Source organism: Podarcis liolepis (genome assembly GCF_965112155.1).
Source record: "Podarcis liolepis genome assembly, chromosome: 17".
In the NCBI taxonomy this organism is placed as follows: domain Eukaryota; kingdom Metazoa; phylum Chordata; class Lepidosauria; order Squamata; family Lacertidae; genus Podarcis; species Podarcis liolepis.
Genome location: NC_139571.1, coordinates 43,510,170 through 43,529,210, shown reverse-complemented (window position 1 = coordinate 43,529,210; position 19,041 = coordinate 43,510,170). Strand labels below are relative to the sequence as shown.

The 19,041-nt window shown below is 48.3% G+C and overlaps 1 protein-coding gene across 2 annotated transcripts in view; it reads right to left on the bottom strand.

Annotated features, from left to right (window-relative positions):
- The window catches only part of GSK3B (glycogen synthase kinase 3 beta), a 63,369-nt gene extending 55,338 nt beyond the window's left edge, over nucleotides 1-8,031 (bottom strand). The window contains exon 1 of one of the 2 annotated variants that reach the window (XM_083481875.1): nucleotides 6,917-8,031. In XM_083481875.1, coding sequence (XP_083338001.1) covers nucleotides 6,917-7,004 — 88 coding nt within the window. In that variant the 5' untranslated portion in view covers nucleotides 7,005-8,031. The remainder of the gene's footprint in view (nucleotides 1-6,916) is intronic. The other variant, XM_083481876.1, reaches the window with a different exon arrangement.
- Between the last annotated feature and the right edge of the window lie 11,010 nt (nucleotides 8,032-19,041).

Below are 19,041 nucleotides of genomic sequence, written 5' to 3'. Positions count from 1 at the left end.
ACTCCTGAAGGGGAGTAAAAGGCGGGATATCAAATCCAAACTCTTCTTCTCTTCTTCTTCTTAATGTGAGAATAATCTAAAGTGATCTGTTTTAAAGTGGCAGCAGTAACGTCTATCCCAAGTAAGACACAGGAGGAAAGCCTATTTTCATTCAGTCACATTCAGTGTGAAAAAGCGTGCAAAGAAATTTTGAATTATTATTATTATATATTGAATTTATATACTGCCCTATACCCGGAGGTCTCAGGGCAGTTCACAGAAAATATCAACCTAAAAATGAATGATAGTATTATAATATATAAAACAGGTATGAGTAAGAAAATAATTTAATGTGGAGTGTATGAAGATTCAATTGGATCATTCAAATTACATTACTGAAGAGACATTATGACTTTATGTACTGAAAACTGCTCATCCCTGCCAATTACATGAGCGTGTTGAATAGTGACATTTCATGTGGTTTTCATTCCTCTTTTTGTAACAATGAGTATAGTGGCAGCATTTACACTTAGGAAGGCCACAATGCTTATTACATATATTCCTAGCTGTACATATTCCACTGAACACAATGGCCAGAACTGGATTATTTATATCATATATGGCTGAAATACGAATGAGACCTCTGGACACACATGCAACCACTTGTTGTGCAAGACAACAAACAAATTAGGAAGTTTTCAGTTAACTATGGTTTCCTATTTTGCCAAAGTAGGGGTTGCCTTTGAAGACTGTTCAGAAACTGCAATGGGCGCAGAATCTGGCAACCAAATTGCTGACCAGACAGTCTGAATATGTAACACCAGTTCTAGCCCAACTGCACAGGCTTCTAATTAGTTTCCAGGATCAATTCAAGATGCTAGTTTTGAGCTGTTAACCCTTATGCAGCACAGGACCCCAAGACCTCAGGGGCCACCTCCCCTCACATGAACTAACACAGACTCTATGCTCATAATCTAAGGCCCTTCTCTATGTGTCTTGTCCGAGGGAAGTGAAGAGGGTAGCAACATGGGAACTGGGCTTCTTAACAGTTGCTTCCCATTTACAGAACACTCTCCCCAGGGAAGCACACCTGGTGCCATCATTACCCATTTTTAGGCATCAGGCAAAAAACTCTTTTCCACTGGGCTTTTGACTTTTAATTATCTGTGCCCCCCCCTTCAGTGGATTGGATGTCTTACTCCTTAGCTTTTACTCCATTTCAGTTGTACATTGCTTTTAATGCATGCTTTAAGTGACTTTTTGTTTTTTAAAAAGTGACCCATAAGTTCGAATCAGAATAACAGGCTTTCTAACAAGGTGGGTGCATGCACAACCATAAGGCTCCTTCATATGCATTCATAAGCAGAGATGTGAGACTATCCAGACATAGCCAGTGGATCTTGCTTTCAAGAAAACATGCGCAGGATTGCTCTGCATTGACTTTGTGGTAAGCGACACGCCTACGTTTATGAAAAGCTTTTCTGTTACAGAAAAGAACATTATCCACAATATAAAGTAACATACTATCAGTGTATACAGTATTTTTAAGACAATCCATTTTATACCAAATCAATAGTAGAAATTGCAGAAACAGCTAATTAAATGCATATTGCACATAGGAGAAATGGATCTATTCCCTTGGTTTATTAACAGACAAAAGGGCACTTTTAATTTATTTACAGAATATATGCTGATTTGTTTCTGCAAACCTAATTTTAAAACATTTAAGCCTTTCTGTTGCCAAATATATGTCTTTAAAATATTAGTGGCACCAAATCAGATTTAGACTGACTTGAGTTATTTTGAGATTGCTTCCTTTGTTTGACTCCTTGTTTGTAAGATTTTAAAACTGCAAGCAATTTATATTTGTTCAAATTTTTTTCTTGTAGATTGGCTTTTACTTTATAATGTGGGGACTTGGATAGACTGCTCAGGATTCACTTAAAACTTTATGCCAGACAAAGAATCTTAGCCACAGAATTTGGATATTTGATTCTGGATATGTGAATTATGTGAACTTTCAGATCTGTCATTTGGTAGGAATTATCAGTAGTTTTGTATGTATTTTGTGACTTGGTATTACTATTATTCTTAATGATCCTGGGTATTAGGGCCATGCAAATTATAAATCTCAGAACAATATTAAATACATAATTGCATTGTTTGGTCTGACATTTATTTGAGGTTCAAATCAACACACACAACTGCCACTCACCTTAGAAAACATGCCTCCAACTAAAACCTAAGTGATCTGGTTGAAGACTCAAAAAGGAAACCTATTTTGATTCAGTCATACAGTGACTACAAATAAATCTTGAATGGTAATCCACATTTTATGTATTGTATTGCTGCCGTAGTCGAAACAAAATTTTAAAAATCCTTCCGGTAGCACCTTAGCGACCAACTAAGTTTGTTATTGGTATGAGCTTTCGTGTGTATGCATGCTTCTTCAGATACCATATCTTGCTGAACGTTTGTATAAAGCCTAAGAGGTAATAAGAATTTTACAGAGAAGATCCATGGTACATGGAAAGCTAGTACCTTCTATATAAATCTCATCAAGGAAAACTGATAACAACTAACTGATGAAGTGGTAAAGAAAAATATGTAGGAGCCAGATATATCAAAAGTAAGGACCAAGGCAGATCTGCCATAGGGTGGCTAGGGAAGGATTGCCTATGCATTGACACCAGTAAAATCCTGCAACGAAAATGCTGCAGTGTTGAGTGCTTCTGTTCAGCCTTTCCATTCTGCCACTCCATCATGTCCCACAGTCAGTTCACTTTCTGCACCAAGTATGCTTAGACCTCAATTGTTTGAGGGCTTTTCCCCGCTTCGTGGGAGGGGTTGGAGGGGACCAGACACACAGATGTCAGATCCCAACTAAAATAAAAGCTTGGATTTCTACATTGATTTCTATGGGCAGTTCTCCCATAGACATTTAAAAATAGCTTCTTATTGTGAACCAGGAAATGACCTACCCAAACAATGAGACTGTTTTCTATAGCCTTTCTTTATTTAGAACCATCGAGCTAGAAGAGACCTCAAAGGTCATCTGGTCCAAATCCCTGCTGGTGCAGGAAAACCCATCGCTACAGCATACACCTTTGTGTTTCTTCCTTGACCCTCCTTTTCCAGCCATTCCATTTCCCTTCCCACCCATTTTTTCCTTCTCTCTGCTCAATCAGCATTCCATGGGCACTGAGCAAGCACAAGACTCACTGGGCTGCTTTTGGGAGGGGGATACGCACAAGTACTCATTCTCAGCTAATGTACTGGATTTCTTCATTTCATCTCTCTGCGCAGCTCTCAAATCCAGTTTTCAAATTTCCCTCACTCCTCATGTCAGTCAGCATTCCATAGACATTGAGCATCTTCAGTCTTCATTAGATTGTTTTGGGAGGTGGAGACGGGATAAGGGTTTTTCCTAAAGATTTGTTTATACTTCTGCAAACCTTCGTTTCCTCAAATCTGTTCATACCTCCCTCTTCTGTGTTGTCATTTTGGCTATGTAAGCAACAGCAGTCAAAGAACAGAATTGTAACTAAAATATAGGATTATGGCACAAATGAAAGTTATTTTCCTCATTCTTAAACAAGAACTGAAATAGAAAGGCACAGGTCAAACCATGCTATGCTTTAATCAGCCTAGTAGGTGACTGAGCAAGTGGGATGTTCCTCTCTTTAGAACTAAAGGCAAATACTGTATCAAAAGGTGGAGCAGTCCAATTTCACCTGAAGACAGAGCTACATATATCCCAAGGCCCTCATATTATCTGGTGTCAAAAGTGATATAAAGTGTTACTCTTTTCTCCCTCAAAAACCACTGATTTCTGCATGGGGTGAAATCAATTAGTAACAGCCAGATCCACAAAATCTTTAGCCAATAGGTTCTAGCAGATTTAGACCCTCCAATGTCGCCTCAATGTGACTGTGCTTCCAAGTCTCTAGGTGCTTCCAAGTTCTTCTAGATAAAAGGCACTAAAAGAATAAAGAAATAACCTTAAACTCAGAGAGAGTCAAGTCCAGACTCACTAGGATGCTCAACAATATACAAATCTCATTCTGCTTTAAATTAAAATACCACTAAGATTTGTGATGCCCACTAATAACTGAATAACTTGATTAAACATTACAGCCCAGGTTATCACTTAGGTTAATCTTTTTTTAAAAAAAATATATTTGAAGAATGTCACAGATTAATTACATAGCAAATTTTAAAAAAATTATATTAAAGCAAGTGTTTATAAAATTGCATGTGGCAATTTAAGAGGCAGCCATCACAACCTGGGCTGCTCCAACAGTTAAAAAATCTTTCTTATTAATAGAACTATTAGTTTGTTGATATGCTTACTAAGTATAATCAATGGGGGGGGGGCATCAATGGATGGCCTCTCTCTGCCACAAGGATGGGGAACCACTCCAGACTGGTGAACCAGATTGTTATTCTCCCCGCCCCGCCCCCTCTGCACAGGCCAAGTTTGACAGGTAGCTCACCTGTCAATTGCCTGACATCGTAATAAGACGAGGTGACCTTTTTCGCCTGCTATTTTGCACAGCAGGGCTTCTGAAAATATGACAATTGGCTGATTGTTGGATCTTCCAAAACCCAGTTCAAAGCACCACAGAAAATAGCACTTTAGAATTCTTCAGAAGCCACACTGAGACGGCTAGCTTGCCCTGCACTGTGAAAGAGCCTTGGCAAGCACTGCCAATGAGCTAATCAGTAATGCCTGCAAGCACCCCTTCTGCCAAGCCCCGCCCTTACCTGCCCCAGACCTGACATCATACATGACATCAGGTTAGGGCAGGTGGACGTGACTTCGTTGAAATAGCCTGATGGGCCAAATGTGAAGGCCTGGGAGGCATAATTAGACCCACAGGCCAAAGGTTTCCCACTACTGCTCTATCACAGAATTGCAGAACACACAACCAGGACAAGAATTATGGCAAGGAAGGTTAGACACCCCTGATTTTTCCCTAGGAATGACTTATGTACAAACCCCAGCCTGCATTACTGTGATGAGATATACAGGGAACCTCACATTTGCCTTATGTATAGTTTTACCCAGAGAATTTTAATACAGCACTGTGAAATTTAAAACAATATTGAAAATCAATATGTAACTTACGATGCAATCTAGCAGTTGGAAACCTGTGACCTTCCAGATGTTGTTGGATTTTGTAAATCACTTAGAGGTTTTATTTATAACCAAGCAGTATATAAATTCTGTTAAGCACATTCCGATTCAAATCAGCCCCAGCCAGAATGGCTGCTGTCAGGGATGATGGGAGGTGTGGTTCAGTAACATTATGCAGGGTCACGAGTTCTCCATCTCTCTTAGATGTGTCAAATAGGGTTTACTTCTGAATAGACACATACAGTACAGGATTGACGGTTACTGTCATGTTGTTCTAGGATTCCAAATAAATAATATAGCAACTCTAAAAAACCAACATCACAGCTCTGCAAACTGATTAATAATAGTTAAAAAAATGCGTAATTCTAAAATTTGTGGTCAACTAACATTTCTTCCAAGAATACTTCAAAACTGATCAAAGAATCGCCCAGAGAATTAAAAATGAACACTTCCAAGTCTTAATATGCTGTGTTGTCACACAGTTAAAAGTTATGGGGTCAACAAAGCTTTGATGAATGGGCTGCAACCTCTCAATGCTTTTTACATCAGAATAAGTAAAACACAGGCAATGTGTCTAGTATTTCTGAAATAAAGAAGTTTTGTAACACCAAAAGTATATTATTTAAAGCACCCAACATGTGCCAATTATATTCTACATTTTTACAAGTACTACTGACACTCAAGGCATTAAATTAAGACTGTTTACAACTTGAACCCGTGGCCCAGGTCTTCATAACTCATAACCAATCAAACAAAAAAAACAAGAGCCTGATAAACATGTTGTGCTTGTTGCATGGTCCTTCAAGAACTGCAGGGCTGTCAGGCACCTGGCAGTCTGGTGAGCTTTTTTTGGCTTGGTTCTGAAGGCCGCCTCCTCCTCCTGTCCAACATTCTTACACATTCAATTGCTGTGGCAAACATTTCAGAAATTAATGGATAAATAGTCCATAAAATTTCTGCCAAACAATAATCCTTAATAGAAGGCCATATTATTGCATGGTCAGATAAAATCCCAAGCCAGTCTTTTTAGGACTGCAGCCTTGGGGGTGGGGAGGGACTTTTTCAGGTCCATAAAAAGGTAGCCAGATTAGAGCCTTATTCTAAAACCCAGGTCCTACAATGGAGCTAACCACAAAGTCTTTTTAAATACAAGCTATATCCATAAATACGAGTTCTTTGAAAGCAGGTGGATTAAAACAAATTTGAAGTTCTATTTGTGGTACGTTTTACAATACCACACACATTTTGATTTAAACGATTCGAGAACTGATAGTTCACCAGGAAGTTCCATTAGCTATAGGCATAAAGGAATCAATCATTGTTCAGGTGTATGAAACAGTGGTGTGTAAGATCAAATGGAACCACGGCCCTCACCATTAGAAGGCACCCCTCATAAAAAAGGCAAAAAATATAAGAAAACCTGAAATAATATGAAGATCCAATCACTTCTTAAAGGTTGTGTGAACAAAGTAAATCCACCCTTGACAAAAGCCACTATGCAGAGGGATCTAGCAGAAGCATCAAGCAATACTTTAAGTTAGGAGGAGATGCCGAGAATCCAAGGCTGGCTTTTTCTTCTCAATGGAAGGCGGAGGGTGGGCGGAGGGGGGTGGGGAGAGGAGGCAGCCCGGAGGAAAGAAAGGAAGAGCCGCCTCCTCAAGGGCCGCCACCAGGCCCTCCGGCTCTGACAGGCAGCGCGCTGGGGGACCAGGAGGAGCCCGAGGCATCCCCCGAGAGATGCGGCGCTCAGGGGAGGGAGGGAGGGAGCCACGTAGATTGGTGCCAATCAATACTTACGGCTAACTTTCATGCTGCCAAAGGCCGAGGGCTGCTGCACCGGCTTGCAGCTTTCCGCAAAGGAGGTGGTTCTCGGCCGCCCGGACATGGTGCCTCGCCTGGCCGGATCAGCTCCCCTTCTTCTTCTTCCTCCTCCTCAGGTGCAAGGCGGCGGGCGGGCGGGCAGGTCCAGGCTCCCCCGCCCAAAAAGGCGAATGTGGGGGGGCTCCCCCTCAAAAAGACCGTCTCTTTCTCCCCCCCCCCTTATCGCGAGGGGGCCGCCATCCTCGGCCTTGGCGGCGCCGGGGCCCAACCCTGCCCGATCCAGTCGCCGCCCCCCTTGCTCGGGGGCGCCGCTCCTCCCGTCCTTCCTGGGCGGAAAGGCAGGCGCGCGAGGGGGAAACGAGGCGCCCCCTTTTCTTCTTCTTCTTCTCGGCCCCCCCCGGGGTGGGGGCTCCGGGAGACGCGGGGAAAGGGCGGACTCTTCCTGGCCCCTCCGCCTGGCGGAGGAATACCAGAGGCGGGAGGAGGAGATGCGGCGGCGGCGGCGGCGTGTGAGGGGCTCCTGGCTCCTGGCTGCCTTCTCCTCAGCGCGGACACAGGCCGGGCCTGGCGCGGCTGCTTCTCCTCATAGCGCCCACCCGGCGGGCGAGCGGCGGCCGGAGGGGCGGCGGAGGCGGAGGAGGAGGGCGCTGCAGTGCGGCGGCGGGCGGGCGGCGGGGCGGGCCATGGCGGCGGCGGCGGCGCTGCTGCTGCTGCTCCTCCCGGCCCGGCCGGCTGAGGCGCCGCCTTTTCGCCCGAGCTCCTTTGTCCGCTGCGGGGCCGTGGCGGTTCCTCCTTCGCTCTTTGCTCCGGCGGCGGCGGCGGCGGCTTCCGTACTCTCTGGGCTGCGAGGGCTGGCCGCGCTTACGCAGCCTTCCTAAGTGCCCTTCGAGAATGCCGAAACGAGCGTCCCGTTCCGAAAGGCGCCGCTGCGCTTTCTTCCATACTACACCAAAAAGGGGGAGGAGGGAGGGGAAGCGGGAGCCTGCTAAGGCTTACGCAACCCGACTAAGTGTGCTCCGTGAATGCCAAGCCGAACGGCCGAAGCTGGCCAGACCCGAAAGGATTCGGGCCGCCAATCCTCGAGAGCTGCCGCGGAGTGCCCTCCCTCCTGGCACTACCTCGCCACCAATGAGCGGCGGCGAAAGGAAACCTCCTCCGCTCCGCGAGGGCGGCCAATCACATGCGAGCTACGAAAAGAACCCAAGGGTGTACCCGTCCCTTCCCTCTCGGGAGCCAATAGGAAGCCGCTGTCCCTAAATTGTCGCTGCGGCAGAGCCAATGAGACGACAGGATGTTTCCCACGACAGTGGGACGGGCCCGGAGACCGTCTGATGCAAAATGGGTGGGGCCTGAGGCCAGCGCGGCTCCGCCCTGCGCAGAAGAAGGGAAAGGGAAAAGCCGCGCCCGGCTTGGGCGGAGACTGGCCTTTGGCTGGATTCAGATTGGCTCTTGGCGCCTGAAGTGCTCTTTGGTGATTGGGCGGCCGCGCTGAGGCGGCCTGGGAACGCCAACCGGCTTCCTTTCCGGCCCGCTGTGCGCCCCGCTCTCGCCTCTGACGCGCGCTCCTATTGGAGGAGCTGGCTGTCCCTGATGGGCGCGGCCTAGCCTTGCTCTCTCGCCCGGCTCCCTTCTGAGGCGCCGCGGCTTCTTTCTTCGGCGAGGCCCTGGGAGTGGGCCGCCAATGGCAGCTGCCTGGAGGGGCGGCTGGGGGCTCCCTTCGCCCTCGGCTCCTCCTCCGAGCGGCCGGGCAGATGCTGCCCCGAAAGAGAATGGCCATGAAGAAGGACATTGGCGTGGCACCTCCGGGCGCCCGACAGCCAAATAAAAACACCAAATACACAAGAAGAACAAAAAACAAACCCAGAAGCACCTTTCCCACACCAGCACATTCAAAAGGACATACAGTGGTACCTCGGGTTACACACTCCACTAACCCAGAAATAGTACCTCGGGTTAAGAACTTTGCTTCAGGATGAGAACAGAAATCGAGGCCCCATTAGCTAAAGTGGTGCTTCAGGTTAAGAACAGTTTCAGGTTAAGAACAGACCTCCAGATCGAATAAAGTACATTACCAGAGGTACCACTGTATTTGCTGCTGCAATACATGGTGTTGTATTTTGGGAATTATCCAGTGCTTTTTTTCTGGGGGACACAGACCCCTAAACATTTTGTGCCTCTAAGTTTGACCTCATTGAGGGGCAGGATTTCAATATGAGGAGGAAAAGGAGAGGACAGTGTTACCTCGGGTTACAGACGCTTCAGGTTACAGACTCTAACTGCTAACCCAGAAATAGTACCTCGGCTTAAGAACTTTGATTCAGGATGAGAACAGAAATCATGCTCCAGTGGCAGCAGGAGGCCCCATTAGCTAAAGTGGTGCTTCAGGTTAAAAACAGTTTCAGGTTAAGTACGGACCTCCGGAACGAATTAAGTACTTAACCCGAGGTACCACTGTATTATGTTAATCCAGGCCGGCCCTACCATGAGGCGGAGTGAGGCACTTGCCTCCAGCAGGTGCTGAGGTAGTGGGAGTGGCCAGAGCGGCCAGCGGCAGGAGACCTGCCCTGCACCCGCTAGGCCAGCCTGCTGCCCTCGCGTGTGGAAAAGGCTCTCCTTTCACCAGGCTTCTATATGTGCCAGGATGGTTAAGTCCAGTCAAAGGCGACTATGGGGTTGCGGCGCTCATCTCACTGTCAGGCCAAGGGAGCCAGCGTTGGTCCACAGACAGCTTTCGGGGTCATGCGGCCAGCAGGACTAAACCTCTTCTGGTGCAAGAGGACACCGTGACGGAAACCAGAGCGCATGGAAACGCCGTTCACCTTCCCACCACTGCAGTACCTATTTATCTACTTGCACTGGCATACTTCGGAACTGCTAGGTTGGCAGGAGCTGGGACAGCAACAGGAGCTCACTCCATCACACGGATTCGAACCGCTGACCTTCAGATTGGCAAGTCCAAGAGGCTCAGTGGTTTAGAGAACACAGGGCCACCCGCGCATACAGTATATACCATATACAGTAATGTGGAATCTGATCTAATGCAAGCTTACTCTAAAGCAAATCCCACTGAACTTGCTCCCAAGTAATGTGGCTAGGATTGCAGTCTTATTCCTCCATGATGTAGTGCTTACATTCTTTGCTTATGCCATTCACCTGGGTTACAAGTTTGGAACCACCCTTGCACTCTTTACTGTGAAAAAGCTGAAGGGATCACTCATTGTTTTTATAATATCCCTGATGGAGCTCTTGTAAACTAGCCATTCACTCCATGGATAACTGGGGGCTGTACAGTCTCTAAACTTCAGAGGTTTAAACAGAGGCAAAACTAGGCTTTATTTCACCTGGGTCTCATTTGCATAATCACAAACTGGGAGCCTCAATGGCACCCCTCTGGAGGTTTCACCCAGGGTAATAAACCTGGCTAGACACCCCCTCCCCGTAGCTACGGCTCTGGGTTTAAACAATCTCACTGAAAAAAATAGAATTACAAGCATGCAGCTAAAAGAAATATTAGGCTTCCTTGGGGAGCATGAAATACTGCTAAAATATTCTCACATTCATACAGTTAAATATTGGGGCCAGATTCAGCTAATGAGTACTTCTAGCAGACTTTCTAGCACAATAATTTCTCCTAAGGCAGCAGGGCTCCCGTCCCGTCCCCCCCCCCCCCCCCCGTCCCCCATGCTGGGGTTGTCGTATTTCAAAAAGTGAAAATCTGGACACAAAAGTTGTTGAGCTATTTTTTAGGAAACTTGCCCAAAAATCAACACTATGGGCATATGGGCTACCGTATGCCTGGATTTTCCTGGACATTTTAACCAAATTCTGAAAATTCCCCCCAGACACTATTTTTGGTGAACAAATCCCGGATATGTCTGGGAAATTCTGGATGTATGGCAGCCCTACCCCATGTGCCCCAGAACATGTGGGAGGAGGAATGGGGAGATCATAGTGCTACACTGAAATATACTCAGAGTCGCAAAGTGATTTCATGCTCTTTATTCAGCTCATAGTGGTGAGGAGGAATGAATGAAAGTCCCCTCACAGTATCTGCTTATATACAATATTTACACAATGGGCTGCACATGATTGGCTAATTCCGGAATTCTACTGTAAGCCAATCAGGTTGTGGATTCACTTCTATCTGGAGCAGGATTGGGTGGTTCCTGCCAACCAATCATACTGCTGCATTGTTCTAGGACCAATCAGACTGCTGCATTCTCAATCCTATTGTTCTAGGACTAATCAGACTGCTGCAATTTGGATCCTATTGTTCTAGGACCAATCAGACTGCTTCAGTTTGGATCCTATTCAACTCAGTACATAACACCCCTCCCCTCTAAGTTCCAGTCCTGCCCGGGAGGTCGCATTCATAGTCCTCAAGGTATGCCGGCGGCCTACGTGTGCGTTGCGGCCTGGGGTGTTCCCTGGTCCGGGCTCCAGGTTCTGGCTCGTGTTCCAAGGATGCTGGCTGTGATGGGGTTGTTTGGTCTGGTGCAACCGGCTCGCTCAGTCGTGGTTCTGGTGTCCTTTCGGCCTCACGGGTCCTCTCTGTATTTACTGATTCTGCCTCTCCTGCTGGCCCCTCCTGCTCCATGGGCCTCACTGCCCCGCTGTTCCCTTGGGCCTCCTCTGACCTGTCCTCCTCCTGGGTTTCTCCCGGGAATCGTCGCCGTATCTGGTCGCAGTGGCGGCGCCAGCATTGCCCCCCATCCGTTAGCACCTCGTACGACACTGGGCCAGTGACCCTGGTGACTGTGGCGGGTACCCATGCTGGGCCTGCCCCAAAATTCTTTGCGTACACTGGGTCCTGGGCCTCGAAGGTCCGGGGGTTCCTGCCTTCCCCCACCACTACCTCATCCTGAGCTCTATCGGGGTGAAGGCGGTCCAATCTGATTGCAAGGCGCCGACCCATTAGTAGTTCAGCGGGGCTCCGGCCAGTCGTTGAGCTGGGGGTGCTGTGCTGTGCTAGAAGGAATGTGGCAAGGCGGTACTCCCAGTCCCCTTGCGTCATGCGGCGAAGGGTGTCCTTGGTGGTCCTCACCATGCGTTCTGCTTGTCCATTGGTGGCAGGGTGGAACGGCGCCGAACAGATGTGGCGGATGGCGTTCTGTGCTGTGAAGGTTTGGAATTCTCCTGACGTAAATGCAGTCCCGTTGTCTGAGACGAGAGTGTCAGGGAGCCCATGGGTTGCAAACAGCCTGCGTAGTACTCGGATGGCTGCGGACGTGGAAGTGGATGGTACCAGTGCGACTTCCAGCCATTTGGTGTAGGAGTCCACCACTATGAAGAATGTTCTCCCCTGAAAGGGGCCAGCGAAATCCACATGCAGGCGTGACCATGGTGCTCAGGCGGACTCCCAGGACTGGACTGGGGCCCTTGGGGGATCTGGGCGGGATTCTTGGCAGGCCTGGCAGTGTTTGACCCAGGCCTCTATCTCGCCATCGATCCCCGGCCACCACACATAACTCCTGGCAAGGGCCTTCATTCTTACTACCCCTGGATGTGTCTCGTGTAGGGCTGTGAGGACCCTTTTGCGGAGGGGCTGGGGAACAACGACTCTGCTTCCCCATAACAGGCACCCTTTGTGGGCCGACAGTTCATGTTTGCGGGTTGTGTAGCCAGCGAATTCTGGCCCGGGGCTGCTGCTGGGCCATCCCCTCCACACCCAGTCCAGGACCCGGGAGATGACCCTATCTTTCTTGGAATGGTGTGCAACTTCTTGTGCCTGAATGGGGCGGTCGGGAAGCAGCTCCAGGCTCATAACCTCTTGTGCAGGTGCTGGGTCAGGGCCTGTTTCTGGTAGTGGTAGCCTGCTGAGGGCGTCCGCATGGCCCATCGCCTTCCCAGGTCGGTGAATCAGTGCATACTGGTAGCTGGCAAGGAAAATTGACCACCTGAGGACGCGAGGAGACAGCACTTGGGGGGTCTGCTTTTCGGGGGCAAACAAGCCAAGCAACGGCTTGTGGTCAGTCACCACGGTGAAGGGCCGCCCGTACAAGAAATCATGGAATTTTTTTACTCCCTTCACGATTGCCAGACCCTCCTTGTCAATTTGCGAGTAGTTCCGCTCGGTTGCGTTGAGTGTCTGGGAAAAGTACGCCACCGGTACCTCTCTTCCATCCGGGAGTTGGTGCCCCAGGACAGCGCCAATGCCATAGGGTGAGGCGTCGCATGCTAGCACCACCGGCAGCCTCTCGTCGAAGTGTGCCAAGACAGAGTTTGAGACAAGCAAGTCCTTGACTGCCTGGAATGCGGCCTCCTGGCGCTGGCCCCACACCCAAGGGGCCCGCTTGTCCAGGAGTCTGTGTAGGGGCTCCGCTACCGCCGCCTTGTGGGGAAGGAAGGAATGGTAAAAGTTCAATAGTCCCAAGAAGGCCTGAAGTTCCGTCTTGCTCTTGGGCGCTGGGGCATCACAAATGGCCCGTACCTTGTCCCCAGTTGGGTGGACCCCTTCTGCGTCCACCATAAATCCCAGAAAGTCCACCTGAGGCACTCCTAGTAGACATTTTTCCCGCTTCACCTTGAGACCCGCCGTCTGGAAACGGTGCAGAACGGTGCGGAGGCGGTCCTCAAACTCCTCTGGTGTGGGCCCGGCAATCAACACATCATCGAAGAAGGGGGTGACACCAGGAATCCCTTTAAGGAGAGAGTCCATTAGATTCTGGAATATGCCTGGTGCCACGCTGACCCCGAATTGCAGCCGCTTTACCCTGAACGCTCCTCTGTGCGTCACAATCGTCTGTGCCTCTGCTGTGGCCTCATCTACTGGCAGCTGTTGATATGCTTGGGCCAAGTCCAGCTTGCCAAAAATTTTCGACCCAGCCAGGGTGGCAAGGACATGGCTGACCACTGGCACTGGGTATGCGTGGGCCGTGAGGGCCTTGTTTATGGTACATTTGTAGTCTGCGCAGATGCGGACCGAACCATTAGGCTTGACGGGTGTGACGATTGGAGTTTCCCAGGGGGCATTAGGCACTGGTTCCAGCACTCCTTGCTCCACGAGTCGGTCCAATTCCTCGTCTATACGGGGTTTCAAGGCGAACGGGACCCGGCGGGCCTTGAGCCTGACCGGTCGTACTGCAGGGTCAAGCTGTAGCGCAATGGGGGGGCCCGTATACTGTCCCAATTTCCCGTCGAAAACCCCTGGAAATTCCTTGCATATGGCGTCCACGTCCACTTGTAAGCTAGTGTGGTTCACCCCGGTGACAGCTAGCCCCAGTGGTCCAAACCATGCCAATCCCAGTAAGCTAATGTAGGGGCCCTTGACCACAAGCAAGTCCAGTTGCCGCGTCCGCCCTCGGTATTGCACCCTGAAGGTCCCCACCCCCATTGTGGGGACCTTACGTTTCTGGAAGTCCCGTAGGGTGAATGGGGCCGGCCTGAGTTTGGGACCCCCAGTAGGACACAGTTTCCTTAAGGTCTTTGCCGAGATTATGGATAGAGTTGAACCCGTGTCAAGCTCCATGCGGCATGGGGCCCCCTCTATCTGTACCTCTACATAAATTTTCTCTACGTTGGGGTGGGGCAACTGGTATACCTGGCAGTCCGTGAGCTCCGTCGAGTTGCCTTGGTGCGTTGGGCCCCGGGACCTGGGGCTCTTGGGTTGGTCATCTGATGCCTGGTGTCGGGTGGGCCGAGCCCGACACATCCGGGCGATGTGTCCCGATTTTCTGCACTGCCTGCACTCTGCGTTGCGGAAACGGCAGGTCCTCCTCTCGTGACTCTCCCCGCAGCTTGCGCAGTTTCCTCCTTCTCGTCGAGGCAGCTGTGGTCTGTGCGCTGCTTGAGTGCGCTGCTGTACTCGGTGCACCTCCTCCCTGTCGGATCCTGAGTCGTCGGTGAGGTCTTTGTGGTGGACCCTCGGTTGGGATGGCAGGCTCGGCCGTGCCTCTTGCGTCGACCTCTCGGCAGCTTCCGTTGCCAGGGCCTCCTCCAGAGCGACCTGGAACGTTAGGTCCTTCTTGGCGTAGAGGCGTCGTTGCAGCTTCTCATCCTTCAGGCCACCGACGAGGCGGTCACGAAGCATGTTCTCCAGCTCTGAGAAGTTGCAGAACCGGGCGGCTTGGCGGAGAGAGGTCACAAACCCAGTTATGGTTTCCCCAGGGGCTTGTCGCTTTGCGTAGAAGGCATTTCGACGAGCCACCACTGAGGGCTGCGGCGAAAAGTGCCCCTTCAGCTGTTCCATTATTGTTTTGTATGGAACAGTAGCGACGTCTTCAGGCGCAAGGAGAGCCCGGGCGATTTCAAACGTCTCCTCTCCGCAGACGCTGAAGAATATCGCCCTCTTCTTGGCGTCTTCTTCGTCAGTGACCCCTTTGGCTTCTAGGAGGAAGGTGAAACGGGAGGCGTACGCTTCCCAGTCTCCAGATGCTGGGTTGAATGGTGAGAAGCTGCTCTTGGCTGCCATTCTGAGTTCCTTGTGTCCCGGAGCTGAAGCCTGGATACACGGTGCGAGGCAGCGGTGCGGCAGGTGGCGGTGCTGCGGTGCTGTGTGTGGCAGTCAGCTCAGCGGGATCCCACCTTCGTCGCCAGTGAAATATACTCAGAGTCGCAAAGTGATTTCATGCTCTTTATTCAGCTCATAGTGGTGAGGAGGAATGAATGAAAGTCCCCTCACAGTATCTGCTTATATACAATATTTACACAATGGGCTGCACATGATTGGCTAATTCCGGAATTCTACTGTAAGCCAATCAGGTTGTGGATTCACTTCTATCTGGAGCAGGATTGGGTGGTTCCTGCCAACCAATCATACTGCTGCATTGTTCTAGGACCAATCAGACTGCTGCATTCTCAATCCTATTGTTCTAGGACTAATCAGACTGCTGCAATTTGGATCCTATTGTTCTAGGACCAATCAGACTGCTTCAGTTTGGATCCTATTCAACTCAGTACATAACATACACTGAATTCCTCCTTTGATGTTTTGCTCACCCATTTGCAGCACCCATTCTTTTACTGCTAGGGTGAGGATATACCATGCTGTGAAGGCTTCCTCTCCCATATTTATATCTCTTGACACCGACACTCAGGGCAGACATGAAAATTGGCTATGGTTGAGCTTGTGCCAAGACCCAACCCCTGCGAGGGTTTCACTGCAATTGGCAAATAATTAGAATTAACCAAAGCCCTCCTAAAACTAAAAGCTCACTAAATTCCCAGTCTTATAGCCATTTCACTTAAAGACTAAAGAAGGAGGCAAGGGATTATAGCTACCAATCCAAACAGGGATCCAAGGAACTGGTTTCTGTGGACTGATGGGGAAAGCTGAAGAAGATGTATCTAGAACCCAATATATAGGACCCAGAATGGTCCAAATGGGAAATAAGTTTGGGAAAAATAGAGAGAAGCATTTTAAATGGGAGCCTCACAAGTTTTAGAAGGTAAAATCAAACTATAAAGGATATTCAATATAGTGGTACCTTGGTTCTCAAACAAAATCTGTTCTGGAAGCCCGTTCAGCTTCCAAAACGTTTGAAAACCAAGGCGCAGCTTCCCATTGGTTGCAAGAGCTTCTCGCGCTCAGCGGAAGCTGCGTCACACATTCGGGTTCCAAAAAACCTGAAGTGTTTACTTCCAGGTTTTCGGCATTCGGGAGCCAAAACATTCGAGAACGGAGCTGTTCGAGTTCCGAGGTACCACTGTAAAACAAAACTCTAAAAGAACTAAATCCATTCAGAACTGTTCATGAGCCCAACATCCAGATGCAAAAAGGTTGGAAGCCGCCCAGAGAGGCTGGGGCAACTCACCTTCACCATGCATGCAGATTCACCCCCAAAATGCCCGGAGGCACAGGCAAAAAAGAAGTGATGAGATACTATAAGTAGACATACACCCAAAGCCAAAAGAGCAGCCATCCCCACTCTCCATACTTTGCTTGCTAAGCTCTACCCCTGTTGTTTTTTTAATAGAATGGGATGCATTTAAATAATCAGAGGCAAATGTATCTGTATAACACTGAGCGTGAAAAAACAAGAAAGAAAACAACAGATTGCAAAGGATCAGTAAATCTGAAAATTTGGAAGAGAAGTATAGCCATACGAACAGAATGATTTAAAAAGTATTATAGAAAATAATAGTAACTCCGAAGTCCTTTTTCTAAAGCAAGATTACCATGTAAAAAGAACAAGGGCAGATAGGCTCTTTGCTTAAGGGCTCTCCAAAAGACTAATACAATAATTGTCTCTACGGTTAAATCCTCTACCTTTGATAGCTATTTAACACTCTAGAAATAGCTAGTACCTTTGCTGTTTACTATGCGTCCCTGTGCTTCTGGAAAAGCCAAGGGAAGAAGATATTGCAGCATTTCCGCAATCTACTTTACCCAAACCATTAACAGCTCACAGAGAGTTCTTAGAAAGGGCAATGCTGCCAATGAGAGTCCATTATAAAAGTATTGAAGAGTGATAAAATCTTGGGTTGAGATGGCTTTCCTGCATTTTTTTAAAAAATCTTAAATATTTTGGGCCCATTCACAGGATCCTGGTTGGTCCTTATCATCCTCCTGAATCAAGATGTTTGCAAACTTTTTAGCTCATTGGCTCAATATTATTACTAGCTTTTATATAAACCATTTAAAAATGATTTTATCTTAAACAGACAAAATCGCAGGCACTGTCAGTAGAGCTATAGATGAACTACTCTGGTGTCCATCTGCCAGTGGACAGATTCTATTTGCAGAACAGGAGCGGAGTTGCCATATTTCAAAATGTGAAAATCCGGAAAAATTCCACCCAAACACCTTTTCCATGGGCAAATTCCGGCTATGTCTGGGAAATTCTGAACGTATGGCAGCCTTAAACAGGAGAGACCCTCTGGAGCAAAATTGGAATATGGAGAAAAAGAGTGGCAGATGGAGGGAAAGGAAATCCCTTTGAGCCATTGGAGATCCACTCACATGATGTTGGATCTCACTCTTAGAATACAACCAATTATTGTGAATAAAATACCATGTCATGCTAAACCAGGCTTCCTCAACCTCGGCCCTCCAGATGTTTTTGGCCTACAACTCCCATGATCCTTAGCTAGCAGGACCAGTGGTCAGGGATGATGGGAATTGTAGTCTCAAAACATCTGGAGGGCCGAGGTTGAGGAAGCCTGTGCTACTCTGTCACTTGATGCAGAGAGGGCATATGAGTACAGGGAAGACGCCTGCCTTTTAAAACTAGACAAACTATAAAATTTACTTGTGGCTTCTTCCAGTGTTCTTCACCGACTGCTCAAGTTAAAATCAGCAGTTGGACACGATGAATTCCTGATCTGGAAAGGAATCTGCCAGGGATTTTCTTTTTCTCCCCTTTTATCCACACTGTTTATTGATTCTGTTTGCAGAAACAAGGCCACAAAGGTTAAAGGCAGGGCTGGCCTGAGACATTTTGGCCCCTGAGATGGACCACAAAATGGCTTTCCCCCTCCCTGCCAGGGAAGAAGGGGTGAGTGACAATCTACATTGGGAACAGGCAAGTAATAAAGACCTACATCAGGGTCTGCTGCTCTGGGGATCCTGCAACCTGAGGCAGTTGCCTCACCTTGGATTTGATATCCCGCCTTTCACTCCCCTTCAGGAGTCTCAAAGCGGCTAACAATCTCCTTTCCCTTCCTCCCCCTCAACAAACACTCTGTGAGGTGAGTGGGGCTGAGAGACTTCAGAGAAGTGTGACTGGCCCAAGGTCACCCAGCAGCTGCATGTGGAGGAGCGGAGACGCGAACCCGGTTACCCAGATTACGTGACTACCGCTCTTAACCACTACACCACACTGGCTCTCATGGGTGGGTCGGCCTTGGTTAAAGGCCTTTTGATTAATCACTTCTTTTATAAAAGGGACTTATAGTTTTTCTGATTTTCAATCTTCAATACTCTTCCTACAAGAGCTAATAGGTAGCTCTGGCAAAAGGTCAGGTTTCTATGTAAACCATTAAAAGATCTGAAATCTTGTCAATTAACATTTCTGATCATGCTAAGACATTCATCCAATCTCCTATCCAAAGGAGCACTTGGGAGCAAATATGACAACCAACTTTAAGTTTCTTCCCATAAATAATTATGATAAACTCCATGTCTGAGGCTTTCAGGAATGGTTTAAGCTGAAGCTGTTGTT